The sequence below is a fragment of the Nelumbo lutea genome, chromosome 7, assembly GCF_056320005.1.
Source record: "Nelumbo lutea isolate HS-2025 chromosome 7, American lotus-T2T, whole genome shotgun sequence".
In the NCBI taxonomy this organism is placed as follows: domain Eukaryota; kingdom Viridiplantae; phylum Streptophyta; class Magnoliopsida; order Proteales; family Nelumbonaceae; genus Nelumbo; species Nelumbo lutea.
The window spans coordinates 11,008,522-11,035,326 of NC_142690.1; the positions used below are offsets into that span (position 1 = coordinate 11,008,522).

Here is a 26,805-nt window from a genome sequence, read left to right on the forward strand (position 1 = left end):
ACTCCCTTTAGCTTGCTTTTCCCAAATGAGGATCTCTTCTCTCTTCCTCTTAGGGTGTTTGGGTGCACTTGCTATGTTCATGTTCACAGTCATCAAAGACACAAGTTTGAGCCTAAAGCACACAAGTGTGTCTTTTTAGGATATGCCTCCACACATAAGGGTTACTGTTGTTTTGATTCGATTCGTGGCACTCACTTTGTTTCTAGAGATGTCACATTTGTAGAGTTTGTTCCTTTCTTTGGTACTTCTCTTGAGGGAGAGTATTCAGACGAGTTGTTTGCATTGTCACCATCTGTTCCTCTTCCAATTCCCATTGAATCTTTTATAGAGTCTCCTTCAGTCGAGTCATCTATCCCTGTTCCCCCTCCTGCTGCTCATCCCCCTACTTTTCCTTCCCATCCTATTATCTAGAGGTGGTACCAAAGACAAAGACTCAATGACATGCAAGTTGTTTCCACGCCTTCAAATGTGCCTGTTTCTCCTCCCATCACTACTGAGGTAACAGGTCAGCCCTCTTCTACCACTTCGGACACCTTCCCTGATCTTGATCTCTTTATTGCCCTTCACAAAGGAAAATGGAAATGTACAACTCATTGCATTTCCAAACACTTGTCCTACAATCTTCCTTCCCCTTCCTACTATTCCTTCCTTGCCTCTGTTTCCACACATGTGACTCCTAGATCTGTCCTAGATGCCTTGTCCAAACCAAAATGGAGGGATGCTATGATGACTAAACTAGATCCTTTGCATAAGAACAATACTTGGGAAATTGTGGAGCCGATTGGCTGTAAGTGGGTGTTCACTATTAAGTATCATTCTGATGGTACTATTGAGAGATATAAGGCCCATTTGGTTGCTAAGGGATATACTCATATGTATGGTATTGATTACTTGGAAACTTTTGCCCTAGTAGCCAAGATGACTTCAGTTCGAGTTTTGCTATCTTTAGCTATTGCTTTTGATTGGCCTCTTCATCAGTTTGATGTAAGGAATGCTTTTTTGAATGGGGACCTAAATGAAGAGGTCTGTATGTCATTACCTCCAGGGGTGTATGGGAAGGAGATGCAAGGAAAGGTTTGACAGATTTCGAGTTGCTCTTGTTTCTTTTAGGTACATACAGACTCAGTCGGATCATACTTTGTTTGTTAAGAGGAGAGATTCCTTAGTGACCCTCCTGTTTGTCTATGTTGATAATATTGTGGTTACAGGTAATGATACTTAGGAAGTTGTTCATCTCAAGAGTTTTCTTAACATTGAGTTTGAACTTTAAGACTTGGGAAAACTCAGATATTTCTTGGGAACTGAAGTTGCCAGATCTAAGGATGGTATCTTCATTTCTCAGCGGAAGTATGCTCTTGATCTCCTTGCAGAGATTGGGAAACTGGGGGCTCGACCTGCTTCTACTCCTATTGACCTAAATCATAAGTTGTCAACTACTGAAGATGAACTGTTGCCTGATAAGGGAGTGTTCCAGAGACTGGTCTGGAAGTTATTATACCTTTGCATGACTCGGCCAGATATTTCCTATGTAGTTAGTGTAATCAACTAGTTTATGCATTCTCCCAGCGATACACATTTAACAACTGCTGAGAGAGTTCAATGCTATCTAAAAGGGACTCTAGGGAAAGGTATCTTGTTTGTTAGGCATGGGCACATGAAGCTAGAACCATACATTGATGCTGATTGGGCCGGATGTATTGATGATAGGAGGTCTACTTCAGGTTACTGTGCTATTGGTAGCAGGGAACATTGTATATTTGTATCATGGAGGAGTAAGAAGAAATCTGTAGTGGCAAGATATTTAGCTGAAGCAGAGTACAGGGCAATGGCACATGGAGTTTCTGAACTTTTTTGGTTAAGATCACTTTTAGATGAATTGGGTATAGACTATGAGAGGCCAATGATGTTATATTGTGACAACTAGGCTGCTATCAACATTGCACATAATCCTGTTCAACATGACAAAACTAAGCACATTGAAGTTGACAGACATTTTATACGAGAGAGAGTTGCCTTAGGAGAAGTTTGTCTACCATTTGTTGCTTCTGAAGAACAATTGGCTAATGTTTTGGCAAAAGGTGTTCCTAAAGGAAAGCTGGCTCATTATATAAGCAAGCTAGGCATGATGGATATCTATGCTCAGTTTGAGGGGTAGTGTAGAGAGACTGGGCCGAATGGGCCCTAGTCCATTCGTGTTTTTCTAATTGGTTCTTTCTTGTTATGTTTTCTTATTGGGCCTTTAGCTCTTGTTTATGTTTTCTAACTATAGTGCTGATGTAGACGCCTACTTAAGGGCAACCTTGTAAATTATGTAACTTAAGCAAGTTTATTAAAAAGGATTAGTGGGAGAAAGAGGAGATTATCGAACTCCTCCTTTCTTTCTCCTCTTCTCCAATCTTCCTTCTTCTTCTTGCTGTTTTCTTCTTCTTCCTTAATTTCTTTTTCTTTATTCTAAAATATTCTACTAATTTTATTGGTTTGAATCACATCTAGCTGGAAAGTTGAAGGTATGAGCAAGGGTAGGATCTTGTGGAGTGCAATTCCTTTGGCAGTCCTGTGGTCCATTTGGAGGGAGAGAAATAGGAGGATCTTTGATCAAAAACAGCTCCAAGTAGAAAAGGTGATAAATTCAGTTGTAGATGATTTGATAGGGTGGCTGAGTTCAAATATGCTGTTCAAATGGGATATTGAGTGCTTGTGTAGTAGTTAATTTGATACAAGGAGTTCACTGCACAAAGGCTGTGTAATAGTTAATTTTTTTAGGGTTCTTTAGGTGGTTCTTTTACACAGCCTTTGTGCAGTGAACTCCTTGTATCCATCTTTTATTTATTTAATAACATCTTACTTTACCTCTTCAAAACAAAAAAAAAAAACTGTCATATCTCTAACCAGCCATTTGAACTTTTTCATAGATTTCTTGTACTTCCAAATCACTGTTTCCGGTTCCTTCAGCCACTCTACTATCAATTTAGAGTTACCTTCATTGAATAGTCTGTCAAAATTTAGCTGTCTAGCAATCTGTTCTTAGGCCAAAATCAATATGTTATTTTGATGATTATAAGGGCTAAAAGGAGACTGACCTTGCAGAAACTGAAATAATTGTCCAAAGCAGGTAACATGACTTATAAGAGTGGTTTTAACAACCTCTATACTCGTTTCATGTCTGTCAAAATTTAGCTGTCTAGCAATCTGTTCTTAGGCCAAAATCAATATGTTATTTTGATGATTGTAAGGGCCAAAAGGAGACTGGCCTCGCCGAAATTGAAATAATTGTCCAAAGCAGGTAACATGACTTATAAAGAGTGGTTTTAACAACCTCTATACTCATTTCATGTCTCTCTTCCCTATACTTGCTTCTGTGGTTGATCGAATTCAAAAATGTCGAAGGGACCTCCTTTTGGATGGGTTGAAGATGACTTCAACTACTGCAAATTAAAGATGATACACAACTTGGCTTTCCTTCCCGATTCTAAAACCTCTGAAGATATTTCTTTCATTCGCTCTCTTTAAATGTTTACTAAAAATATCTCTTACCAACGTAAACAACATTGGTGATAATGGGTCCCCTTGTAGTAAACCCCTCGAAACCTTAAAGAATTCTTTAGGGGAGCCATTGATCAATATCAAAAAATGAATTGTCTTCAAACACCCATCATCCACCTTATCCACCTCTAGCCAAAACCCATTTGGGCCATCGCCCACTATAAGAAAATCCAGTCCACATGATCATAGGCCTTTTTCAAATCCAATTGGAACGCAAAACCTTTCTTCCGCGATTTTCAAAAATTTTCCACTGCGTCATTAACTATTAGAGTCTGATCCAAAATTTGTCTATTCCTAACAAAAACTCCTTGCTCTTTGCTCTTTGGATACCATCCAATGAAGAACCTCTTTTTGTTTTTGAGAAGAGGTAAAGTATGAATTTCATTAAAATCCCTGAAAAACAAGAAGCTATATCAGGGAAAGCCTTACAAAAACTAAGCCACTATCCCATCAGCATTTACAAAAAGGCTGATGTAAAGGCTTGTAGTGAGGCTAATTGGTCTCAACTCATTTGTAGAGGTAGCCCCTATGCATTTTGGAATCAATGACAAAGGTTGCATTCATTCTTTTTCCCACTTTTCCCCTCAAAAAGAACTCATCAAACACTTTTTTCAGATCCTCCTTGATAAAATCCCAACACTAATGGTAAAAGGCCATAGTGAAACTATCCATACCAGGGGCCTTATCACCACTCATACCCATTACAGCCCTTTATCTCCTCCAATGAGAAAGGTTCCTCAAGCCTTGCTGCCACCTCTGAGGGCACCTTCTTCCACTAGATCCTTTACACCACAGGCCTTTGTATACACCTTGGTGAGTACAAAGCCTTATAATGTGAATAATAATATAATATACTATTCTATTAATGATGAAAAAAATGTGATAATAATATACTCTCGACTTCCCCTTTATCCCTAAATTCTTCACCATCAACCACCACCATAGAAATTAGAATTTTCTTTCTTCTCCCATTTGCCATCAGGTGGAAAAACCATTCCCTCCTTTAACCATTTACACCTCAGTTTTTGTCTCCTATAAATTTCCTCCCTTCTTATTGTTGTCTCCAACTCCACCTTCAACTCCAATCTTTTCTGTCTTTCTTCCTCATTCAGATCCCTTCCTTCTCTCTCAACTTTGTCTAGAGATCCAATTTGTCTTAGCAGATCTACCTTTCTCACCTCTGCTCTTCCAAAGGTCTGAATATTCCAAACTTTGAGCTGCCCTTATTCAACTTAATTTTTGCATAAATTGGAACCCAGCCCAACCCTCCATATTATAATCCTTCCACCACCTTTCTATATTCTCCTTAAACTGAGGACGAATTATCCACATATTTTCAAATCTAAAAGGCATAGGTCCAAAAGATAACTCTTCTGATTGCAATAAAAGTGGCCAGTGATTTCAAGTTGGTCTTGTCAAGGTTTTAAGTACCACCGACCCAAAGTGCTCTTCCCACTCCGTGGTTACCAGAAATCTATCCAACTTACAACAAATCAGATTCTCTTGTAAGTTAGACCAAGTGAATTGTGTATTCTGTAAAGGAAGGTCCTCAATAAACTCATTAAAATTCCCCATACTTGTGATTCTTGAGGATCCTACTCTCTTTTTGGCAGAAAACTGATTCACATTGAAATACCCCACTAAACACCAAGCTCCTTCACACATTCTTCTGATACTGTGCAGCTCCACCCACAAACTCTCCCTGTTAACTTATGTGTAGTTCAACAATGATATATCAAAATCTACCCTTAGTGCTTTGGTTGCTTTATCCATTTGTAGTGGTTTGGGGCAATTTGTACTAAAAATGCCTTGGCTGATCATGTAAAACTCCATGACCAAGGTGGTGAGGAGTTTACTAGAGGACCTTTGACGAGTTTGCAAGAAGAAAAAGGGATGAGAAATTGAAGAACTAAATCCTTCAGGAAGGAAGCAAGGAATGGGATGAGGACAACTCACTCCAGGAGGATATGCTCATGGATGAAGACTGAAGTTTTGGTGGTTTGCAGGGAGGGCTCTTCTTTTTGATTAATTGATGGGCTGGTGGCCTTTGTATCCATGGAGGTTCATTGGGTCTCTATTCCTTGATCTTTGCTCAGAACTGATTGGGTAAATCTTTGCTTGTAATCTGTGGGGTTTTTGGGTTTTATGGGCTCTCTGAGGTTGTTCTTATTCTGGTGATATATCACCTTGCTGTTGTATTTCTTTCCCTTTTTATTTTTAATAAAATTTTCCTTTATTCTTCAAAGAAAAGAAAAAAACTCCATGGACTACTTTGGGTACTTGGAAATCTTAAAAATGTTTTTCTTCCCCTTGCAGGTTCTATAAGGTTTACAAATAAAGTTGCTCTTACATTTAGAAGAACACCACTTTTGATACCTGAAACTGGGATGAACATATGTCCACTGATTTACAATGAGTATATCCCTTGCCATGATTTGTCGTATACCAAAGAGTTGCTCTCAGATTTAGATCTTTCTAGGAAAGAAGAACTCGAAAGGCACTGCCCTCCTCTTGCAAAAAAGTTGTTCTGCTTGGTGCCTCCACCAGTGGATTATAAAATACCAATAAGGTGGCCAACTAGTAGGGATTATGTATGGCAAAGCAATGTGAACCATACACATTTGGCTGAAGTCAAAGGAGGACAAAACTGGGTGCACGAGAAAGATCAGTTTTGGTGGTTCCCAGGCGGTGGTACTCATTTCAAGCATGGGGCTCCTGAGTACATTCAAAGGTACATGGTTGTCTGATCTATTGATTTATTTAAGATTCCTTAGATATTATTTATTTTTCGATGCACTTCTATCTTTTGGTCATTGCTCATACTATGATCATACCACCATTACTTGAATCTCCTACCTAATGAATTGGTATGTTGATTAATTGGTAACTTGCTATTTAAAGACTTGGGTTTTCAATTCCTTAGATATTATTTATTTTTCGATGCACTTCTATCTTTGGGTCATTGCTCATACTATGATCATACCACCATTACTTGAATCTCCTACCTAATGAATTGATATGTTGATTAATTGGTAACTTGCTATTTAAAGACTTGGGTTTTCAATTCCCTTGCCCGATCATTTGATTTATTTAAGATTCCTTAGATATTATTTATTTTTCGATGCACTTCTATCTTTGGGTCATTGCTCATACTATGATCATACCACCATTACTTGAATCTCCTACCTAATGAATTGGTATGTTGATTAATTGGTAACTTGCTATTTAAAGATTTGGGTTTTCAATTCCCTTGTCCGATCTATTGATTTATTTAAGATTCCTTAGATATTATTTATTTTTCGATACACTTCTATCTTTGGGTCATTGCTCATACTATGATCATTCCACCATTACTTGAATCTCCTACCTAATGAATTGGTATGTTGATTAATTGGAAACTTGCTATTTAAAGATTTGGGTTTTCAATTCCCTTGTATATGACTATTGTACTTTGAATAAGGGAGGCTATTCAATTATTTGTCACTTTCTCTGCTAGTTTTCATTTAAGCATCTACTGATTTGATTTGTATTTTAGTAATTTATGTTTTAACATGTAATGCCATGACATTATGTTGACTATCATTTTGCTGATAAAAAAAATTATGTATGACTATTAAATGCACCGCTATAGAATATGTGTACACTAATTATTTCTTGTGGCATGGACTTTGACTTGCCTTGCCAGGCCAAAATGCATTGATGCTGTCTAGCTGTCTTACCTGAGCTTATGTATAGATGCATGTTTACTTGCACATTTTTACTCATGTTTGCTTGCATGATTTGTAACAACTTGTGATCTTACATAGTTAAATTTTGGGGGAGAAAGTGGATGAAATGTATATTGGACATAACAACAAATTGTGTAATAAAATAAATAGTCACTGCATTTCTTTGATTAATGTAACAGTTGAAAATTACACCTACAGTAATTCAGATAATGCAAGTAAAGAAGAAAAGAGAGAAAGAGAATGAAGAAGAAAAGAAGTTTTAGCAATAGGTTGTGGAAGAAGAAAAGAAGAATTTGAACTTCTCTCTCTAGCCCCCTTTCATCACTTTTATTAATAATTCTAAGTTTGAGTACAATTACTTGGATGCCCTTAATGGGGTGGCCAGCACTAAAGAAATAATTAAAGAAAATAAAAGAAAGCCGATAAGGCCCATGACTAAGAAACATAACTTTTAAACACTACTTAAAAGAAATAAAGAACACTAGCGCCCATTCGGCCCATTCTCACTACAATCCCCCTCAAGCTGAGCATAGATGTCAATCATGCCCAGCTTGCTTACATAATGTTGAAGCTTTGCCTTTGGGACTCCCTTAGTTAGAAAATCTGCTAGTTGTTCTTCTGATGCAATGAAAGGTAGGCATAACTCTCCTGAAGCCACTCTCTCCCATATAAAGTGTTTGTCTACCTCAATGTGCTTAGTTCTATCATGCTGAACTAGGTTGTGAGCAATGTTAATAGCAGCTTGGTTATCACAATACAACAGTAGTGGCTCGTCACATGAAACACCCGTCTAATTAAGGAGAGATCTAAGCCATAACAACTCAGAAGCACCATGGGCCATAGGTCTATACTCTGCCTCAGTTGAAGATCTAACAACCATTGATTGCTTTTTTCTTCTCTAGGAAACAATATTTCCGGCTATCATAGCACAATATCCTGATGTGCATCTGCTGTCATCCACGTTTCTTACCCAATCAACATCTGTATATGCTTCTACCTTCATGTGTCCATGTTTAGCAAATAATATACCCTTCCTGGGTATTGTTTTTATGAAGGGCTTCTATTTTAGTACTCATACATCTCTCCAATCTGGCGTGGCTAAGGCTTCTAAAACAAACTTTGGGATGGATTGAGAAGAAATGGAGGCTAGAAAGGCATAGTAGGACGGGGACAACAAGTTATAGGAAAGGTATTTGGAAATACAATGAGCTGTACATTTCCTTTTAACTTTTCTCAAAGCAATGGGTAGGTAAAGGTCTGGAAACGAGGGTGTTGGTGGAGGGGGCGATGGACATGTCCTCTCTTCAGTAATTGAGAGCGCCAGAGTCTCAGCTGGAGATGTGGGACAATCTGTGTTTGCCTTAGCCCTTGCCACTGGTACCACCTCTGGGGAATAGGATGAGTGGAAACAACTGGAGGACTAGTAGGAGGAGGAGGAGGAATAGGAGTGGAAGACCTCAAAGGAGAAGATCCCAATGTTGGAATGGGGGTAACTGTGGAGGGCTCGACACAAGACTCAATTGGAGTTGGCAAAGGAAGGGATGAAGAAAACAACTCGAGTGATCTCTCCCCTTCAGAAGGATGGCTATAAAAAGGAACTAATTCTGCAAAAGTGACATCCATGGAAACGAATTGGGTGCCAATAATGGGATCAAAACAACAATACCCTTTCTGTGTGGAGACATAACCAAGGAAGATACACTTCTGAGTCTTAGTGTTAAACTTGTGTCTTTTGGAATTGGGAATGTGGACATAAAAAGTGCAACCAAAGACCTTCAGAGGAATAGAGAAAATCTCAACATCAGGAAAGAGGACTCTAAAGGGAGATTTTAACCCCAAGGCTCGAGAAGGCATGAGGTTAATAAGGTATGTAGTTGTTAAAACTCCATCATCCCAAAACCTCATAGGAACGTAGCAAAAAGAATGCTCCTTGTAACTTTCACAATGTGCTTGTTTTTGCTCTCTGCTACTCTATTTTGTTGTGGAGTGCGGGGACAAGAACTCTGATGAACAACCCCAAACTTCTCAAGATAGGAGGTAAGGTCCTACTCAAAATATTCCTTAGCATTGTTTGTTTGGAATATTTTGATGCGGGTATTAAATTGAGTGAGTATGTGTTCATGGAGCTGTTGCACAAGTTTAGGCACTTCAACCCGAGTGCGCATAAGGTAAATCCAAGTATATCATGAAAAATCATCAATAAACAAGATGAAATATTTATACCCACCCATACATGGTAAATGGTAAGGCCCCCACACATTAGATTGAACGATATTAAAAGGAATAGTTGATCTTTTATTACTTGAAGGATAAGTTCTCTTACAATGCTTTGAGAACTCACAAGACTCACAATGAAGACTTGATAGATTAATTCATTTAAATAACTCTGGAAACAATCGACTCAATGAAGAAAAGGACAAATGATCCAAACGACTATGACATAACATAATATGACTAGTGGACTAAAACAAATGCAGTTCTCTTAGGTTGTACTTGGCTTTGCTCAGGCATGTCTAACAAATAGATCCCATTCGCTTCATGGCCACTCCCAATCACCTTTTAAGATTCCATGCCTGAAAAACACAATATGAAGGAAAAAAGGCCACATTGCAATTTAGGGATTTAGTCAAATTACTAACTGAAAGCAAATTGGTATTAAGTTTAGGTACATGAAGAACAAATGATAAGGTCAGGGCATTAGAAGTCTTAATGTCTCCCTTTCTTGTGATAGGGGTTGGGGAGCCATCAGCAAGGGATATCTTACCCTGTCCAGAAAGAAGTTGGTAAGAGGTGAATAACTATGAAACACTGGTCACATGGTCAGAAGCACCAGAATCAATTATCCAAGGGGTTTTATGAGTACCTGAGACAAAAGCATGATGTGTAGTGGCACAAATACTTGAGTGAGCATATGCAGAGGAAGGAATAGTCTCTGAAGGAACTGTAGCAGTGGACTCCAAGTGGCTGATGATTCGGCCATACTTCTCATATTCAGCCCTGGCGGCTGCAAGCTGTTCTCCCACTGACTTCTCTCCACCCTATCCTTGTTCACCTTGTGAAGAGGTGGCTACATTTGCATTTCTACCTTTTCCAGAGTCAACCCTTTTTTTGTTTGATAATTGAAATAATTTTATTAATCAGCAATAGGCAATAGTACAAAGTCCCCAAGGAAAGGCACAAGTTGCAACCTCTCCGGGCTAGTTAAGTATAGATTTCCAAATTAATAACAACTTACATAGAAGCACAAAAATGATCTTCCCTAGAAACCCCCTGTTTGGCTAAAGCATCAGCCAAAGAATTAGCAGACCTACTAACCCATTTTACCTCAACTCTCATATTGCTGGTTAACCACTTTACTTTTTTGATGAGATCTTTGTAGCCCCAAATGGTGGTATCCAAGTTTAGGAGACACCTTGTTACCACCTGAGAGTCCCCTTCAACTAGGAGATGCTCCACCCCAAGCTGGTTGGCGATCTGAATTCCTTGTACTACAGCAAGGATTTCTGCCCTTGTGGAATCCCCCACTCCCACCGGTCCTGAGAATAGGGAATTTATGTTGCTGTCCTTATTTCTCAGGATACCCCCCTATACCTGAAGGCCCGGGGTTGCCATGGCTGCTTCCATCAAAGTTCAGCTTGATAACACCTTCCAAAGGCGGAATCCATTCTGACAGAATTCTATCATTCTTTGTTGAAGTGTTAGCTATTACTAGCCAATTCCTCCACAAGTCATCAAAGGAGAAGTCATCAAAGATATCCACAAATTTCAGCCAATGGATTGCTCTTGTTAGGATACAATCCTTCATTTCATCCAGAGTCAACCCTTTTTCTACCATTTTGTTTCTTGAATCTAGCAGGAACGAGCTCTGGATACAACTTCCAACATGTGTCTTTAGTGTGTTTAGGCTTCTTGTAGTATTCACAGATAACATCTTTCTTTCAAGTGCTAATCTTTGGCTTCATCCCCGCATTAGCATAGTGATCAACCTGTGGCTCAATAGACTTAACTTGTCTTTTGCTCTCCTCACTGCTCACCATAGCATATGCTTGAGACAAAGTCACCTCATCCTTCGCTAAAACATTCTGCCTTACAATACCATACCTCGAATTGAGTCCGGTGAGGAACTCAAAGACCCAATTTCTCTCTACCAACCTCTTATATGTTTTTGCATCCTTTGTGCAACCCCAAACAACAGTCTCCATCGGATCAATCTCTTGCCAAAGAGATTTCAGCATAGAGAAGTAGACCGCTAAGGGCTTCTTCCCACACTTTTTTTTGCAGTTTCCATCCACACGTAATGCTGACTAATGTGTGGTTGCATAGAATTCACTAACCAATCCATTACTGTGTAGTTTTCCTGCATCCACCTTTCATAGGTAGGATCATCCTCCTCCGGTTTCTTCTTTCTCCCGGTAATATAACCCCATTTTCCTATACTACACACATGTATCTTAATAGATTGAGACCAAGCTAAATAATTGGTCCCATCTAGCTTTACGGTATCACGGCTCTGGAAAGATTCTCCATTGACCCCTATGTTAAAACCCAAAATTTGAGGATTATTTGGTCTCCTCCAGTTTGCTCCATTGAGTAGACAAATGCAAACGAAATTCAAATTAGGGATTTACTTGGCTAGATTTACTATTCTAAACAAAGAACAACCTCTTAACCTCCCAAAATTAGGGTTTCATAGGGTCCTGCGGGATGGGGAGAAAGAGAGAAACTTCAAGTGCCCCTTCCAGAGGTTACAGAATTCAATCCAACCAAAATCGCCCCTAATAAAAATCAAAAGGCTTACCTCTGATCCCCAAGCGCTTGGTTCAAATTGTCTCTACAACTTGTAACAAGGTTTCTCTAGTTATCTAGGGTTTTTGGGAAAAATCTCCAAGAACCTGCCCTGGGCTTCAACTAAGAATGAAAAACCTCCACTACACTCTCCAAAAACCTTTCTAACGGGGCTACATAAGTAGCTGGTTGGTCAACCGATCAGTTCTCCATACACACTATGTATGGGCAAAAAAAGGAGAAAAAAGTCGAAAGTGAGAGCCTGCTCTGATACCAAGTTGAAAATTACACCTACAGTAATTCAGAAAATGCAAGAAAGAAGAAAAAGAGAGAAAGAGAAAGAAGAAGAAAAGAAGGGAAGAGAGAAAAGAAGAATTCAAACTCCTCTCTCTAGCCCCCTTTCATCACTTTTATTAATAATTCTAAGTCTGAGTACAATTACTTGGATGCCCTTAATGGGGCGGCCAGCACTAAAGAAATAATTAAAGAAAACAAAAGAAGGCCTATAAGGCCCATAACTAAGAAACATAACTTTTAAACACTACTTAAAAGAAATAAAGAACACTAGGACCCATTTGGCCCATTCTCACTACAGAAACTATAATTCAATTATAAAAATAAATAAATAAATAAATAAATAAATAAATAGCCACTGTATGATGCAAGACAAAAAGCCACTTCTGCACCATATAGAAGAATGCTGTCTTCAAATCTGTAGGCATGAAAAGTTGTAGTTGAAACTGCAGAACATGATCAAAACGTTAGAACTTACAATGGTATTTTACTGTCTGATACACCCTTATAAGCTGGTGGTTATGTTTCAATTTACTTGTTTGTGCATTGTTAGAATGTTTTTGAGAAAGTTGAACTTTTGGCCTACTATGAAAAACTTGGAGATATAAAAGATATAAAAGCTATTTTCCTTCTCATGAAGTTTATCATAATTCTTTGCATCTCATATGTATGCAAACGTGATGTGCTACAGAAGAGTTTGTTTTCTCATACCATCTATAGCTTTTTATATAAAAATATGAAAAATCCCTCCATGTTTCTGTTAGTAGTTTAGCTATTGCAATTTTAAATTTCATTAATTCTATCATACCAAGATTTAATCTGTTATTTTATTGCTTCATTATTTGTAGTTAAATGTGCATGGTTGTAGACCTAAATAGCTACCAAATATTTTAACTTCAGTGTCAATTTGAATGGATTGTGTGGTGAATGCAGGTTAGGAAATATGACAACCAATGAGACAGGTGATCTGCGTTCAGCTGGGGTGGTTCAAGTTCTTGATGTTGGTTGTGGGGTTGCCAGTTTCTCAGCTTACCTTCTTCCATTGGATATACAAACAATGTCTTTTGCTCCAAAAGATGGCCATGAAAATCAGATTCAATTTGCCCTAGAGAGAGGAATTGGTGCAATGATTTCTGTTTTAGCCACAAAACAACTACCTTTTCCATCAAACTCATTTGAAATGGTTCACTGTTCCCGGTGCCGTGTTGATTGGCATGAGAATGGTAAACTTTTATTTTCAGTTATTTAGTTTAATTAGAAACCTGAGCAATCTATTTCTATTTTTATATTGTCATCTTTTAGCAAGTAAAATGTTTCAGACATACTTTCAACATTAAAGTTGGATTGAATCGGTTCATGATTTAAAACTATCATCATTTATCAAAAACGAAGTTGGATTGAATTTTCTGATATTAACAATAGTGAAGAAAAAGTTTGATGAAATCTTACCAATAACAATGAATAAATAAGTGGCTCACACTCTCTTCCTGTCCCATTCACCAAATACACCTATTTGGCATCTGAAATCATCTTGGTTTCAAGTGATCAAGATCAACTGTTAAAATGCTGTTCAAAGCAAGAAGCCAGGGAAAGGCTTCAACTCTAGGAGTAATTAGATTATACTCTAGACACAATGAACTATTAAACTGATTTAAGTGCCAATCTTATTTCTGGGGAGTTGGCTTCAATCCTTATCTCTAGTTTCAATATCATCGCAATGCATTTGCCAATTTCTCTATCCAGCAATGGTTGCCTAAATTTTAGGCACCACACAACCTGCACCCTTCTCAAAACATTGATTGACCATGATGTCTGTAGAGCTTAACCTATAAAGTCTTGGACATAAATTGCTAAGTTTCTCCTCTCCACACTACACATTCCCAGAATCTAACTATTATTCCTTCACCTACCAAGAAACTGGTAGTCTAGGAGAACTCATGAAACTTAATGATTCCCTTCCACACACAAACACCATAAGATGATGGCACCTCTCTAGAATCTCATTCAAACTTATGACACTGTACCTATAAGCCACCACTCTTCATATGCAGGATGTTGTTCACAAAACTTTGGCGAGAGTTCTTCACTTCTTCACTATAGATTACTTTGGTGTTGTCTCCTTTAGGTTCCATTATGGGAGATTGGTTGGTTGTGGGTAGGATCAATTCCCCTAGTTCCTATCAATGTTGAATAATTCAAGCTAAACTTTGATGGGTGTGTCATAGGAAACCCAGGATGGTCAGGTATTGGAGGCAAGGAAAATGCTGGTGAGTTTGTATTAGTCTGTTTCTTGAATAGAAAACTTTCCTGTTTCCTTGGATTTGAGAAGATGCTGTTGAGCAAGAGAAAGAAGAGGAAGAGAAGGAAGAAGAGAGAAGAGGCTGGCGGACTTAATGCCTTAAAAGAACTTGCTTCATGTGAGTGAAGCATTTGTATTTATACTATATTGGCCGTACAACACACGTGGTATAGAAATTACAAAAATACCCCTACGGGCACCAAATCTGTGTACAGTACATACAATAACATCTGTCAACACTCCCCCTCAAGTTGGAGCATAGATATCAATCATGCCCAACTTGTCACAGAGATCTTGATGTCTGGAATGGTTTAGCCCTTTTGTAAAGATGTCTGCTAGTTGGTCTTCAGAGCTGATATATGGAGTGCATACTTCACCTGTGATGACTTTCTCTCTGATAAAGTGCTTGTCAACTTCAATGTGCTTTGTTCTATCATGTAGTACCGGGTTAGCAACAATACTTATAGCTGCCTTGTTATCACAGAGTAGAGTCATGGGTTTGTCCACTGGAAAACCCAACTCACCCAACCGATTCCTTATCCACATACCTTTGGCTACTCTGTGTGCCATTGCATGGTACTCAGCTTCAGCACTGGATCTAGGCATCACAGTTTGTTTCTTACTCCTCCAAGTAACAAGGTTCCCTCCTACAAAGGTGCAGTAACCACTAGTAGACCTTCTGTCATTTTGAGATCCAGCCCAATCCGCATCTGTATAAATTTCAACTCTCAAATGTCCATGCTTCAGGAATAATAAGCCAGCACCAGGGAACTTCTTAAGATACCGCAATATCCTCTCTGTTGCTTCAATATGAGTGGTCTTAGGTGCATGCATGAACTGGCTGAGGACACCAACAACATATGCTATGTCTGGACGGGTCATAGAGAGGTACAACAATCTCCCTACAAGCCTCTGAAATTGCTTCACATCTTTAAGAGGTTCACCTTGGCTGTCACTTAACTTATGGTTGGGGTCAATGGGAGAGTCAGCTGGCTTAACCCCAATCTTTCCAGTGTCTTTGACAAGTCTAGGACATATTTCCTTTGGGATATAAAGATACCCTTTCTTGATCGGGCAACCTCAATTCCAAGGAAGCATTTGGCAGGTCCTAGATCTTTCACTTCAAACTGAGTGGCAAGGAAACCTTTCAAACTTTGAATTTCATCATTCTAGTCACCAGTAACAATTATGTCATCCACATATACTATTAGGGCAGCCATTTTACCTTCTCCCCTTTTCACAAACAGTGTGTGATCTGACTGACATTGCTTGTATCCCCTCTGCTGAACTGCAGTATGAAATCTGCTGAACCAAGCTCTTGATGATTGCTTCAGCCCATATAAAGACTTCTTTAACTTGCACACTTTCTGTTCATTTCCTTGAGCCAGAAAATCGGGGGGTTGAACCATATAAACTTCCTCTTCAAGGTCACCATTCAAGAAGGCATTCTTGATGTCAAGCTGATGTAGATCCCAATTCAGATTAGCAGCAAGAGAGAAAAATACTCTAATAGAGTTCATTTTGGCAATAGGGTCCAAGGTTTCTGCATAATCAACTCTATATACTTAAGTAAACCCCTTTGCCACTAAACGAGCTTTATACCTCTCCACGGTTCCATCAGCCCCATGCTTAACAGTGAACACCCATTTACATCCAACTGGATCATTTCCCTTAGGGAGATCAACAAGTTCCCACATGCCATTCTTATGAAGAGGTAAGGAAGGCACGAAATGAAGGTGAGATGTTCTCATAGGAAACAAAGTTGGAAATGGGGTGTTTAGTGGTGCACAACCTAACACCTTTCCTGTGGGCAATAGGAAGGTCAAGATCATTAGCAACAGGGAGGCCAGGACCATCATTGGGAGTCAAGTTACCTGAGTGAGTATGATCTTCCCCTGAGGAGTTTGATGGCACTTGAGGTACAACTTTTGGATTCTTCACAGCTCTTGAATTTGGTTGGCCTTTACGACGACGAGAAAAAACACGGAAATGTGGAGGATCAGGAAGAGAAGGATTAGGAAGAGGAGGAAGCTGAACCAGTTTCTCCTCATGCCTACACTCCCCTTGAGGAGAAACAAGAAAGAAGGGCTCATCTTCAAAGAAGGTAACATCCATGGAGACATAGAATCTCCGAGAAACAGGATCAAAGCAACGATACCCTTTCTGAGAGAATGAGTAGCCAAGAAATATGCACGTGATAGCACAAGAGTCCAATTTTCCCCGTGTGGGAGATAGGTTTTGGACAAAACACCGACAACCAAAAACACGAGGAGGGATAGAAAGAAGAGGGGCCTTAGGGAAGAGAAACTGATGTGAGGCTTTGTACTCTAACCAACAAGAGGGCATTCAGTTAATGAGGTTTGTAGAACAAAGAACAGCCTCAAGCCAAAATCATTTGGGAACATTCATATGAAGTAGTAAACCCCGTGCCACTTCAAGGAGGTGTCGGTTCTTCCGTTCAGCCACACCATTTTGTTGTGGCGTGCGGGCACAAGAGCTCCGATGAAGTGAACCATGTGAAGCAAAGAACTCCGTGAGGTCACTATGAAAAAACTTTTTTGCATTGTCTGACCGAAATATTTGTATCTCGGTCTGAAATTGGGTGAAGATCATCCACTGAAAATCTTGGATAATTTTTGGTACTTCCTCACGGGTTCACATTGGGTATACCCAAGTGTATATGGAACAATCGTCAATGAAAGTAATGAAATACTTGTAGCCACTCTCAGAAGGTAAAATAACAGGGCCCCACACATCAGAACGCACAATGTGAAAAGGAAACTCAGATTTACTATTTTTTTGAAGGAAATGAGTTCTCCAATGCTTGCTTAACTGACACGTTTGACAAGAGAAATCAGAAACAGACACTGACTTACACAGTTCTGGAAAAACAACTTTCAAGGACTCAAAGGACAAATGACCCAGGCGACAATGCCACAAGTACATTTTACTCTTTCTGAACTGACTCATAGACTCTGTAACATGAAGGCCAACCGTATTCTCCATCATATAGAGTCCATCAACCATACGTTCCCTACCAATCGTCCTCCCCAAGGCCAGATCCTGAATCACACAATAGGAAGGCAAAAATGTCACAGAACAGTTTAAGGAATTTGTAACACTACTGACTGAGAACAAATTCATAGGAAATTTTGGAACATGAAGAATATCAGAAAGTGTAAGGTCGAGAGGAAGAGAGAGAGTTCCCTGACCAGCTATGGAAGTGTATGATCCATCGGCTAGTCTCACTTTATCTCTTCCGGAAAGAGGGTGATAAGTTTGAAAGTAAGAGGACATACTAGTCATGTGTTTTGACGCTCTAGAATCAATGATCCATGGAGAGTCAAGGTTGTGAGAAGCAACATGGAAAGCTGTGGCAGGATTACCTGACATGGATGCAAATGAGGTTGTGGGAGGAGCATCCATCTGGCGAATTGTTCTACCATAAAGCTCCAGATGGTCACGGAAGGAGTTTACAATATCCTCCCTTGGGTCAGATCTAGAGTAGCTGTGTTGGCCATGTGGTGTTTGAGTCACACTAGAAGTGGAGGGCTGATTCTCCCGAGTAACCATATTGGCCATGTGGTGTTTCTTGGTACCTTGTTGCCCGGGCCTTTTAATTACATCTGAGCCTTGCTTCTTAGGCAGATCTTGAGCCCATTTTGGTTTCCCATGAAGATCCCAACAAGTATCTTTGGTGTGCCGGGGCTTCTGACAGTTAGTGCACCACAATTTCTCTTTATCTTCTGTTTTCTTTTGGAGATCCCCTCTCCTGGAAGAAGATCCACCACTAGTAGAGGCACCCCCTTTTTCCGCCAACACAATTGCATCCCCTCCGGTGCTGTTCATCAAGTTTCTCCTCTTCAGACTGGACAAGAGCATAGACCTCCTGAATTGATGGAAGATCCTTAGAACCGAGAATTTGTACTCTGATGGATTCATAGATAGGATTGAGACCATGCAAAAAGGCAAACACTCTTTGCTGTGAGACGAGTTTCTTATACAATTTGGCATCTTCATCACACTTCCAATCAACATTCTGGTAATGGTCCAACTCCTTCCAAACAAAGGTCAAGTCAGAGTAATAAACTGATAAACTTCTCTCCCCCTATTGACAAGTAGATGATGCTGCTTGCAGTTGATAGATCTTGGCATTGTCGTAATTCAGAATATGTGGATTTTGCCTGTTCCCAGATCTCGTTTGCAGTTTCAGCCCACATGAAGTTCTTCCTTATTTGTGGTTGCATGGAGATCAAGAGCCACGAGATAACCATATTATTCTCCTGATCCCATCTATCATGTTCAGCATTTCCAGAAGGTGGTTCTTTGATTCTTTCATTTATATAGCCTATTTTGCCCCTTGCAGTTATGTATAACTTGATCCCTCTTGACCACTCTAGGTAATTTAACCTATCAAGAGGAACAACAGCCATAGGGAAGGATAGGTCACTGCCCCCACTCATTCCATTCAGCATTGTGGAGATTCCGGATGTGGTTGAATCTTCACTATTCATGATTCTAGGTTTAGGAGTACACAAAACCCAAGGCACACTGCCTTACAGAGCTGCTACAGTCCACAACTAGGCACTTGCTGATTTCTGGTTTCACAAAGAACCAAGCACAAACACTGCAGCTGCAGTACTAGTTTGTATGACCTACAGTTTGTAGGAGTCCAGAGAACAACATATGAGCACTGCACTTGTAGTGTAACCAGGTCTGAATGACCTATAGTTTTACAACTTTCATGCAACTTCTCAGTAGGAACAGAAATACAAAGTGGTAGTTCACCACACACCTAATCGGCTGATACCAATTTCAGGGCAGCCGAACAGTCACTGAGTGTTTAGGGCATCAACAGTTACTTAGAGTAGCTGAATAGCAGTAACACACAAGAGAAGAGAAAAAAAAATGTAGTCGAACAGTGACCCAACTCAGATTTTAGGGCATTAACAGTCCATCGAAGAGAGCAAGAAGAGAACAATAAGAAAAAAACTTCAGTTGAGTACCAGGTCACCCGAACAGTGGATAGGCAGTACACTCTTGGACACCATCTTCTCTGCAAGCCAGAACCCTTCTTCGTACATCAGGTGATAGTTTTCTACAGTCTTCTCAGCTGAGCAACTACAGATACCAGCACCTGGGCTGGAGGATGCAAAAAAAAACTTCGTAGCAGAACCCTTTTCTGCGCTAGGAAGTTGAACATTCAAGCTGATTCTACTCGGCATTGGAGACTAACCGCAGCATTGGAGAATGATTTCTCTTCCTTGCCTTCGAACATCAGGAATATAGTGACCTCAGCTGGTTGTTTTCCAGGCCTGGACGGTTACGCTCCGATACCATGTTGAGCAAGAGAAAGAAGAGGAAGAGAAGAAGGAAGAAGGAAGAAGAGAGAAGAGGCTGCTGGACTTAATGCCTCAAAAGAACTTGCTTCATGCGAATGAAGCATTTGTATTTATACTATACTGGCCGTACAACACAAGTGGTATAGAAATTACAAAAATACCCCTGCAGGCACTAAATCTGTGTACAGTACATACAATAACATCTGTCAACAGATGCCTATGGAAGCTCATCCTTTCATGTTCATTTGGTATATAATCAGGGATGCGGCCTGTAAAGATTCAGCTAAATAGGCCCATTTCACATTGCTTCAAATGTATATGGATTTTATTAATCTTAAAACTTCTTATATGGCCAATTAATGCTCCAGTTTTAGAGGCTTTTTCTATTTTTTAAGGCTCTTAGACTCAATTTATTTTTTGTATTAGTAGAACCACAGTTTACCCAATAATCTTAATGATTTTTTTTAATAATTTTCTACAGATGGTGTGCTGCTGAAAGAAGTGCATCGTCTTTTGCGGCCTAAAGGGTATTTTGTCTATTCGGCACCACCTGCATACAGAAAGGATAAAGATTTTCCTGTGATTTGGGATAAACTGGTCAATCTGACTTCAGCAATGTGCTGGAAGCTCATTGCTCGGCAGGTTCAGACAGCAATCTGGATTAAAGAGGAAAATAGATCATGCCAACTACAAAATGCTGAACAGAAGCTAGTGAGTATATGCAATGCTAAGGATGATTCTAGACCATCATGGAAAACACCACTCCTTAACTGTATAAAACTAAGTGATGAGCAACAAGATAAACAGAATCTCCCTCAACCACAGCGGCTTTCAGTATATACTGAAACTCTGAGTAATATAGGTTTGTCTATTCACTGTTTTACATCCTCCATAGACCTAATCCCTTCTTCCTGTTTCTGTTTGTGATTTTTCATGTATTGTCATATAGGAATTCCTGCTATTTTTTTTTTGAAGTGTGGGTGTTCTTTTAGCTTTTCAAAGCATTATTTTATGTAGTTATCACCATACTTAGTCATCAGAATAACATTGAAAATGCATGTCTAATAAATTTCTAAATGCACCATACGTCTTGGTTGTAGAGACCATTACTTGCTCTGTGGTAAAATCTTTGGCTGACAAGTGCAAGAATGTAGATTTGAGTATGAGAGTGGTCACTTTGAGCTAAAATTGATGGAGGTTAGGTCCATATCCAATCCACCTGTCCCAAGATCCCTAGTGGGACCAGCACTGGGTAATGGACCCATCTTGGTTGTATAGTTCTTTACAAAGATTAGATCACTTCATGAAGCAGATTCCATTTAGTTTATTAGGCAGTGTTGCATGGACTCTCCTAAATGGATTGACATGTTGTTGGACTCCAACTAGGGGTGTCAAGTGGACCGGATATGGTCCAATCCGATCCAGTACAATATGAGTCCATTACAGATGGACCATGTCCAATCCAATCCAATGAATACTCTGGACCATTTTGGACCAGTCCAATTCAATGTCTGGACCGTTCAATCTGTTCAAATTGGTTTTAATTTAGATTGGTTCCAACCTGAACACCATTGACACCAGCATTTTTATCTTCTATCAATGGACCAGTTCAATCTGACCCAATCCAATATAAATCCATCATGGATAAACCAGGTCCAGTCCAACCCAATAAATACTTTGGACTGGACTGGTCCAATTCAATGTCTTATTGGTCTGCCCAATCCATTCAAATTGATTTTGATTTGGATGGGGTCTAACCCAAAACTGGTCCATTGACACCCCTAACTCCAACACTCCATGGATTCCTGAGGGATACTTGTGTGACATTGTTCTTTTATCTCACTGCTAAATGAATAATTAATATACGCATTTAATATCATTTTGCTTACAAAATATTTTTTTTTGAGAAGTGGTAAATATTCCATTAATTTCAAAATGGAAGTAGACTGTGAGGGAGAGGTTTCCTCAACAGCCAAGAGCTACAAGGACGAAGGAAAATAAGAAAAATTACATTGGAATATCATCATCCCCTAAAGTACCATCCCAATGGTCTAGAAAACATCGAAAATTTCAGGCCCTGAAAAATCCCGTTAACAGATGCCCATTTGAACAAGGTTCTTTCCAGCTTGGCACAAAGCTTCTAAATAGAGGAGAGGAGGATTGGTCTTCAAACACCCGGCCATTCCTCTCCTTCCGCAAGCACAAGCATAAAGCCAAGGGTGGAAAATTACAAAGCACCTTTTTTTCGGATCAGTGAAAATGAGAATTTTATTCAATTAAGAGAATTAATACAGAGATACAGCAGATAAAACATAGACATTTCAACAGAGAATTTTTACAATACCCCTTCTACTAAAGGCTCAAACTTGCCAAGAGGAAAACAAGGAGCCCACATCAGGATGGTCAACCCAATTCATTCCAAACAACTGCAGAGCATGGGACCACAGACTACGGGAGAAGCTACAAGAGACTAGGAGGTGCTGAATATATTCCTCATCTGAACCACAGAGGCAGCAACGATTAACAAAGGCCATACCTTTCTTCCTTAGCACATTAATAATAGGAAGATTTCCTTTTAGAGCAACCCAAGCAAAGAAAGTGGTATTGGAGGGAGCTTTTGATTTCCAGGTCCAAACCCAATGGGGAGAGATAGCTTGGTCTTCAACCAAGATATCAAGCAAAGAGTTAACAGTGAACATTACCAGATTTGTTGTGAGACCAACAAAGCTTATCTTCCTCTGAAGGATGGTGCTTAAACCTTTCCAGAAACAGCAGCAGGGAGGACAGTTTGTCCAAATCCCAATCATTTATGTTGCTTACAAAATATTATTAAAATAACAAAGATAATCCTTATACATTTTCTATAGGTTTATAATGGTAAAATTCAACAAAGGATGGAGTATTTTAATAGTTTATACATGTTTATGAATGAGTCCATAAGTCCTTGTTTTTTCATTTCATTGAGTCAAGATTCTTGGTCATGTTTTGGATTTTGATTCTTGTGTCTGTCTCCATGAAACACTAGTATTAGGTTAGCATTTACGTTTTTCTTCATTTTATATCTTATATTTCAAAATTTTTCTTCTCCTTATTTGGATGTAGGTGGGGTCCTTTGACGGACATGGCCAACCTTTTTAGTACACCATTTTCTCACTGTAGAGAGACTAGGCCGAAGCCATCCAAATGTAATGCTGACTTATGAGAGGCTGCATAGAGTTGACTAACCACCTAATCACTATGTAGTTTTTTTTTTTGATGAATAATCACTGTGTAGTTTTCCTGCATTCATTTTTCATATGTAGGATCAATCTTTGCCGGTTTCTCCTTACTGCTTGTACGATACCTCAGTTTACCTCTACTACAAACATAAATCCTTATATATTGTGCCCAAGCCAGATAATTCGTTCCACCTAGTTTGATTGTAGTCACTCCAATCAAAACGGAACCTACAAGACCAACCTTGAACACCGGAATCTGCTTCATCTCACTTCCAGATTGCTCCATTGACCAAACGAATATCCAAAAAACAAGGTTTTTAGTCTTTATGGACCTAATTGAGGTCAGTCTAGTACCCGAAGGTCCCAAATTTAGGGTTTCACTACACTCGACTTTTGGGGAGAAAGAGAGAATAAGCAACCGCTCCTACTAGAGCTTCCTGAACTTCTTCCAACTGCAACTGCCCTCTTCTGGAGATCAAAAGGAACCCCAAAGGCCTTGAGAGACACACCCAAACTGTCTCTTTAACTTAACGAGAAATTCTCTAGTCAGCTAGGGTTTGGGGGCAAAAAATCAGCAACCTCACTTTCTTGGCAATCTACAACCAGATTCTAACTCTCCAAATCCTCTACCAACTAAGAATGAAAGTTCTCTAAACAATCAACAACTTATCTCTCCATACACTCTTCTAATCGAAAGGTGTATGGGAAAAGAAAGAAAAAACAAAAAGAAGGAAGGAAGACTTGCTCTGATACCAAGATGTGATTTAGTCCAATAAAATTCTGCAAAATAATTTCAGATTTAAACAAAGAAAGAAAAGGAAGGGGAAGACAGCAAGAAAGAAGAAGAAGAAGGGAGAAAAGAAGATTTCAATGGTCTCCTCTTACACCTCTTAACTTTTATTAATCTTACTAAAATTGATCAAATTACTAGTCTGCCCTTAAGTGGGTGGCCAGCTCATCAATCTACTTAAAAAACATAAATAAGGATGGGCTATGCCCTTTTGGCCCTATCTCTCTACACTCACCACCAGAAAAGAGAGGAAAGATAATGTCGAGATGCACCAGGGCAACAGATGCTTTTGCACCCTTTACTACCAATGATATTATATCAAAGTAGAGAAGCCAGAATCGAAAATATTATGGTTAAGGTTGCACATTGGATCATAATAATGGATTTTTTGTACGGTTGACCCTTAATTGATGATACTATTAGGAATTGGAAGCAAGTGGCATTATCCTCCTGGGTCAACAATTTTAGTCAATAACTAGGTGTCCTCCAACATCAAATCTGATAAAAATGAAGTTTGATGGATGCAGCATGGAGAATCCATCAAATGGATCTTAAGGGAAATCAAAATGTTGGCTTCAGAGTGAGAACAACTTTTAGATAAATACCAAGATCAGCCAAATAGCTGATGGTTTGGCAAAACATAGGATAAAGTAAGTCAAATATATTGGAGCTTAGTCCCCTAGGGTGGGAACTTTGTAAACAGATGAAATGTTTTAATATAGGTGGGTTGCCAAGGCTATCTATATATTTAGAGGTGCTTGGTACACTGCTATATGTATTACTTATTATACATATTTCAATAAAGTTCTGTTATTGATCTATGAAAGCTCACTATGAGAAAACAAGAGATCACATCATAGTTGGTTATTCCACACTAATCTAATGTCTTAAATAATCCTAATACTACTTATTTCAAAATTACAGCCATTTCCCTCCTTTACTCAAAAATACATAAAAGTCCCCATATGAGAAACAACATTGCAAATATATAGGAAGGGTTGGCTTCCCATATTTTGTTTATTTGTATGCATGCATTCTCATGTGCTTTTTTTTTTTCATTTTGAACCAATGTAAGTGATATAATTACCTTTCAGAAATGGCTTGTGTAGATGAACTGTTCACTTTGTTGAGTTAAGTTTTCCTCGATCTTTTTTGCCCGGACAACAAGGTTTAAAATGTCGATACAGGCCGATATGATGGTAGGAGCGTATCGGCCTGTATTGAAGCTTGCTCCCCCCTTTTTTCTTTGAAACTGATTCAGAGGGGTAGGTTTAAGGCTGGTCTACCCCCTGAACCAGGTCAGACCCCGATACGACCCCTGTAGGGGCGTATCGTTAAGCCACCAATACGATACAATATGCCCGATGGGGTGTATCGTATTGAAATTTTGAACCTTGCCGGACAATAGAATTTGGACAGAGTCCTCCTTAGGGTTCTTCTCTTGCTCTTCATTTCTCAATGCCTTAATTCGGCCTACTGTTGTGCTTGTCTCCTTTCCTAGTAAGAAGTGTGGTGTACTCCTATTCCACCAAAGGTTAGGGGCTTAGGGCATTTTGATGGGAAGTGGTTCTCCAAAAGATCAATACTATAGATGTGCTTCAAAGAAAAGGCTAGATTGGTGACTATCCCCATGTCTGTAGCCTTTGCTTGAGGAGTGGCGAGACGGTGACTCATCTATTAATCTCCTGTCCTTTTTGTTTCTTATGGGATTGGTTCTCCTCTCTCTTTGGTTGCAGGTGGAATCCCCCTTGTGTGAACCTTTTTTACTCTAGTTTCTTCTAGCAACCAAAGAAAAGGGGTAGGGTGATATGGAGAATAATGACAGTCATCCTATGGTCGATTTGTGAGGGGAGAAATAAATAGGATTTTCCAAGGGCAAGAAAAATCCAAGGAAGCACTTGGTGAGGGCATTACCATCAAGATTATATATTGGCTAAAATCTTTGCAACTTTTCAAGGACTTTTCCTTGCTTGATTTAATTAGAGGTTGGAATGCTCTAGCTGTTTCCTTTTCCTCTTTTCCTATAGTTCAGGAGAGTTGGTTCCCACTGCTATAGTTTAGGATGAAATTGAATTTTGATGGAATCTCCCTAGGAAACCCAAGTCCTTTGGGAATTGGGGGTGTCTTCGGAGATGAAGAAGGAAGAATGTTGGCCCTATAATTGGGCCCAATTTGCTTCAAAAGAAGAGACCTAACAGTTGTTTTTCCCTTCATTGGGTTATACTATATAAAGCTGATGGTGACACTTGCTTTCGCTTATTAATCTCCTATTTATTTGTTATAGATATTTGGGATTGGTTTCTTTGTTTGGGTGTAGGTGGTCCTCCCTACCGAATGTGCAAAGCTTGTTTGCCTCTACAACTTTTAGCTGGATGAAGAAGAGAGGAAGGATTTTGTGGAGGTGTGTATGGGCTGCTATTTGTTGGTTTATTTGGGAAGAAAAGAATACACGATTATTCTCAGAAAAGGCAAGAACTAAAGAAGCTATCATAGAAGTGGTCTTTGTTAGAGTCAACTATATAGGAGTAGTTTTGTCTTTTTAGTATATTATTAATGTGGTTTAATGTCTTTATGTCCCATACTTAATTAGGGGAATAGTCTTTATGTACTTAATCAGAAACATATAAATACAATCTGGCCGACTAGAGAAAAGATCTTTGCTTCTCTAGATCGAACCAGTTTTCTTCTTCTTTCTCTTATCTCTCTCTTTCTTTTGCCTTTATTCTCTGCTAATCTAGGGCTGAAACCAGTACAGATTTGTTTTGTAACATGGTATCAAAGCCAATATAAACAGTTTAGGTTAACC

At 39.2% G+C, this 26,805-nt stretch overlaps 1 protein-coding gene across 5 annotated transcripts in view; it reads left to right on the forward strand.

Moving 5' to 3' along the window:
• The window catches only part of LOC148845071 (putative methyltransferase PMT7), a 78,982-nt gene that overhangs the window by 14,843 nt on the left and 37,334 nt on the right, over positions 1-26,805 (forward strand). For all 5 annotated transcript variants that reach the window (XM_088953612.1, XM_088953613.1, XM_088953611.1 and 2 more), the window contains exons 2-4: positions 5,860-6,274; positions 13,284-13,573; positions 20,473-20,853. In XM_088953612.1, coding sequence (XP_088809738.1) covers positions 5,860-6,274; positions 13,284-13,573; positions 20,473-20,853 — 1,086 coding nt within the window. The remainder of the gene's footprint in view (positions 1-5,859; positions 6,275-13,283; positions 13,574-20,472; positions 20,854-26,805) is intronic.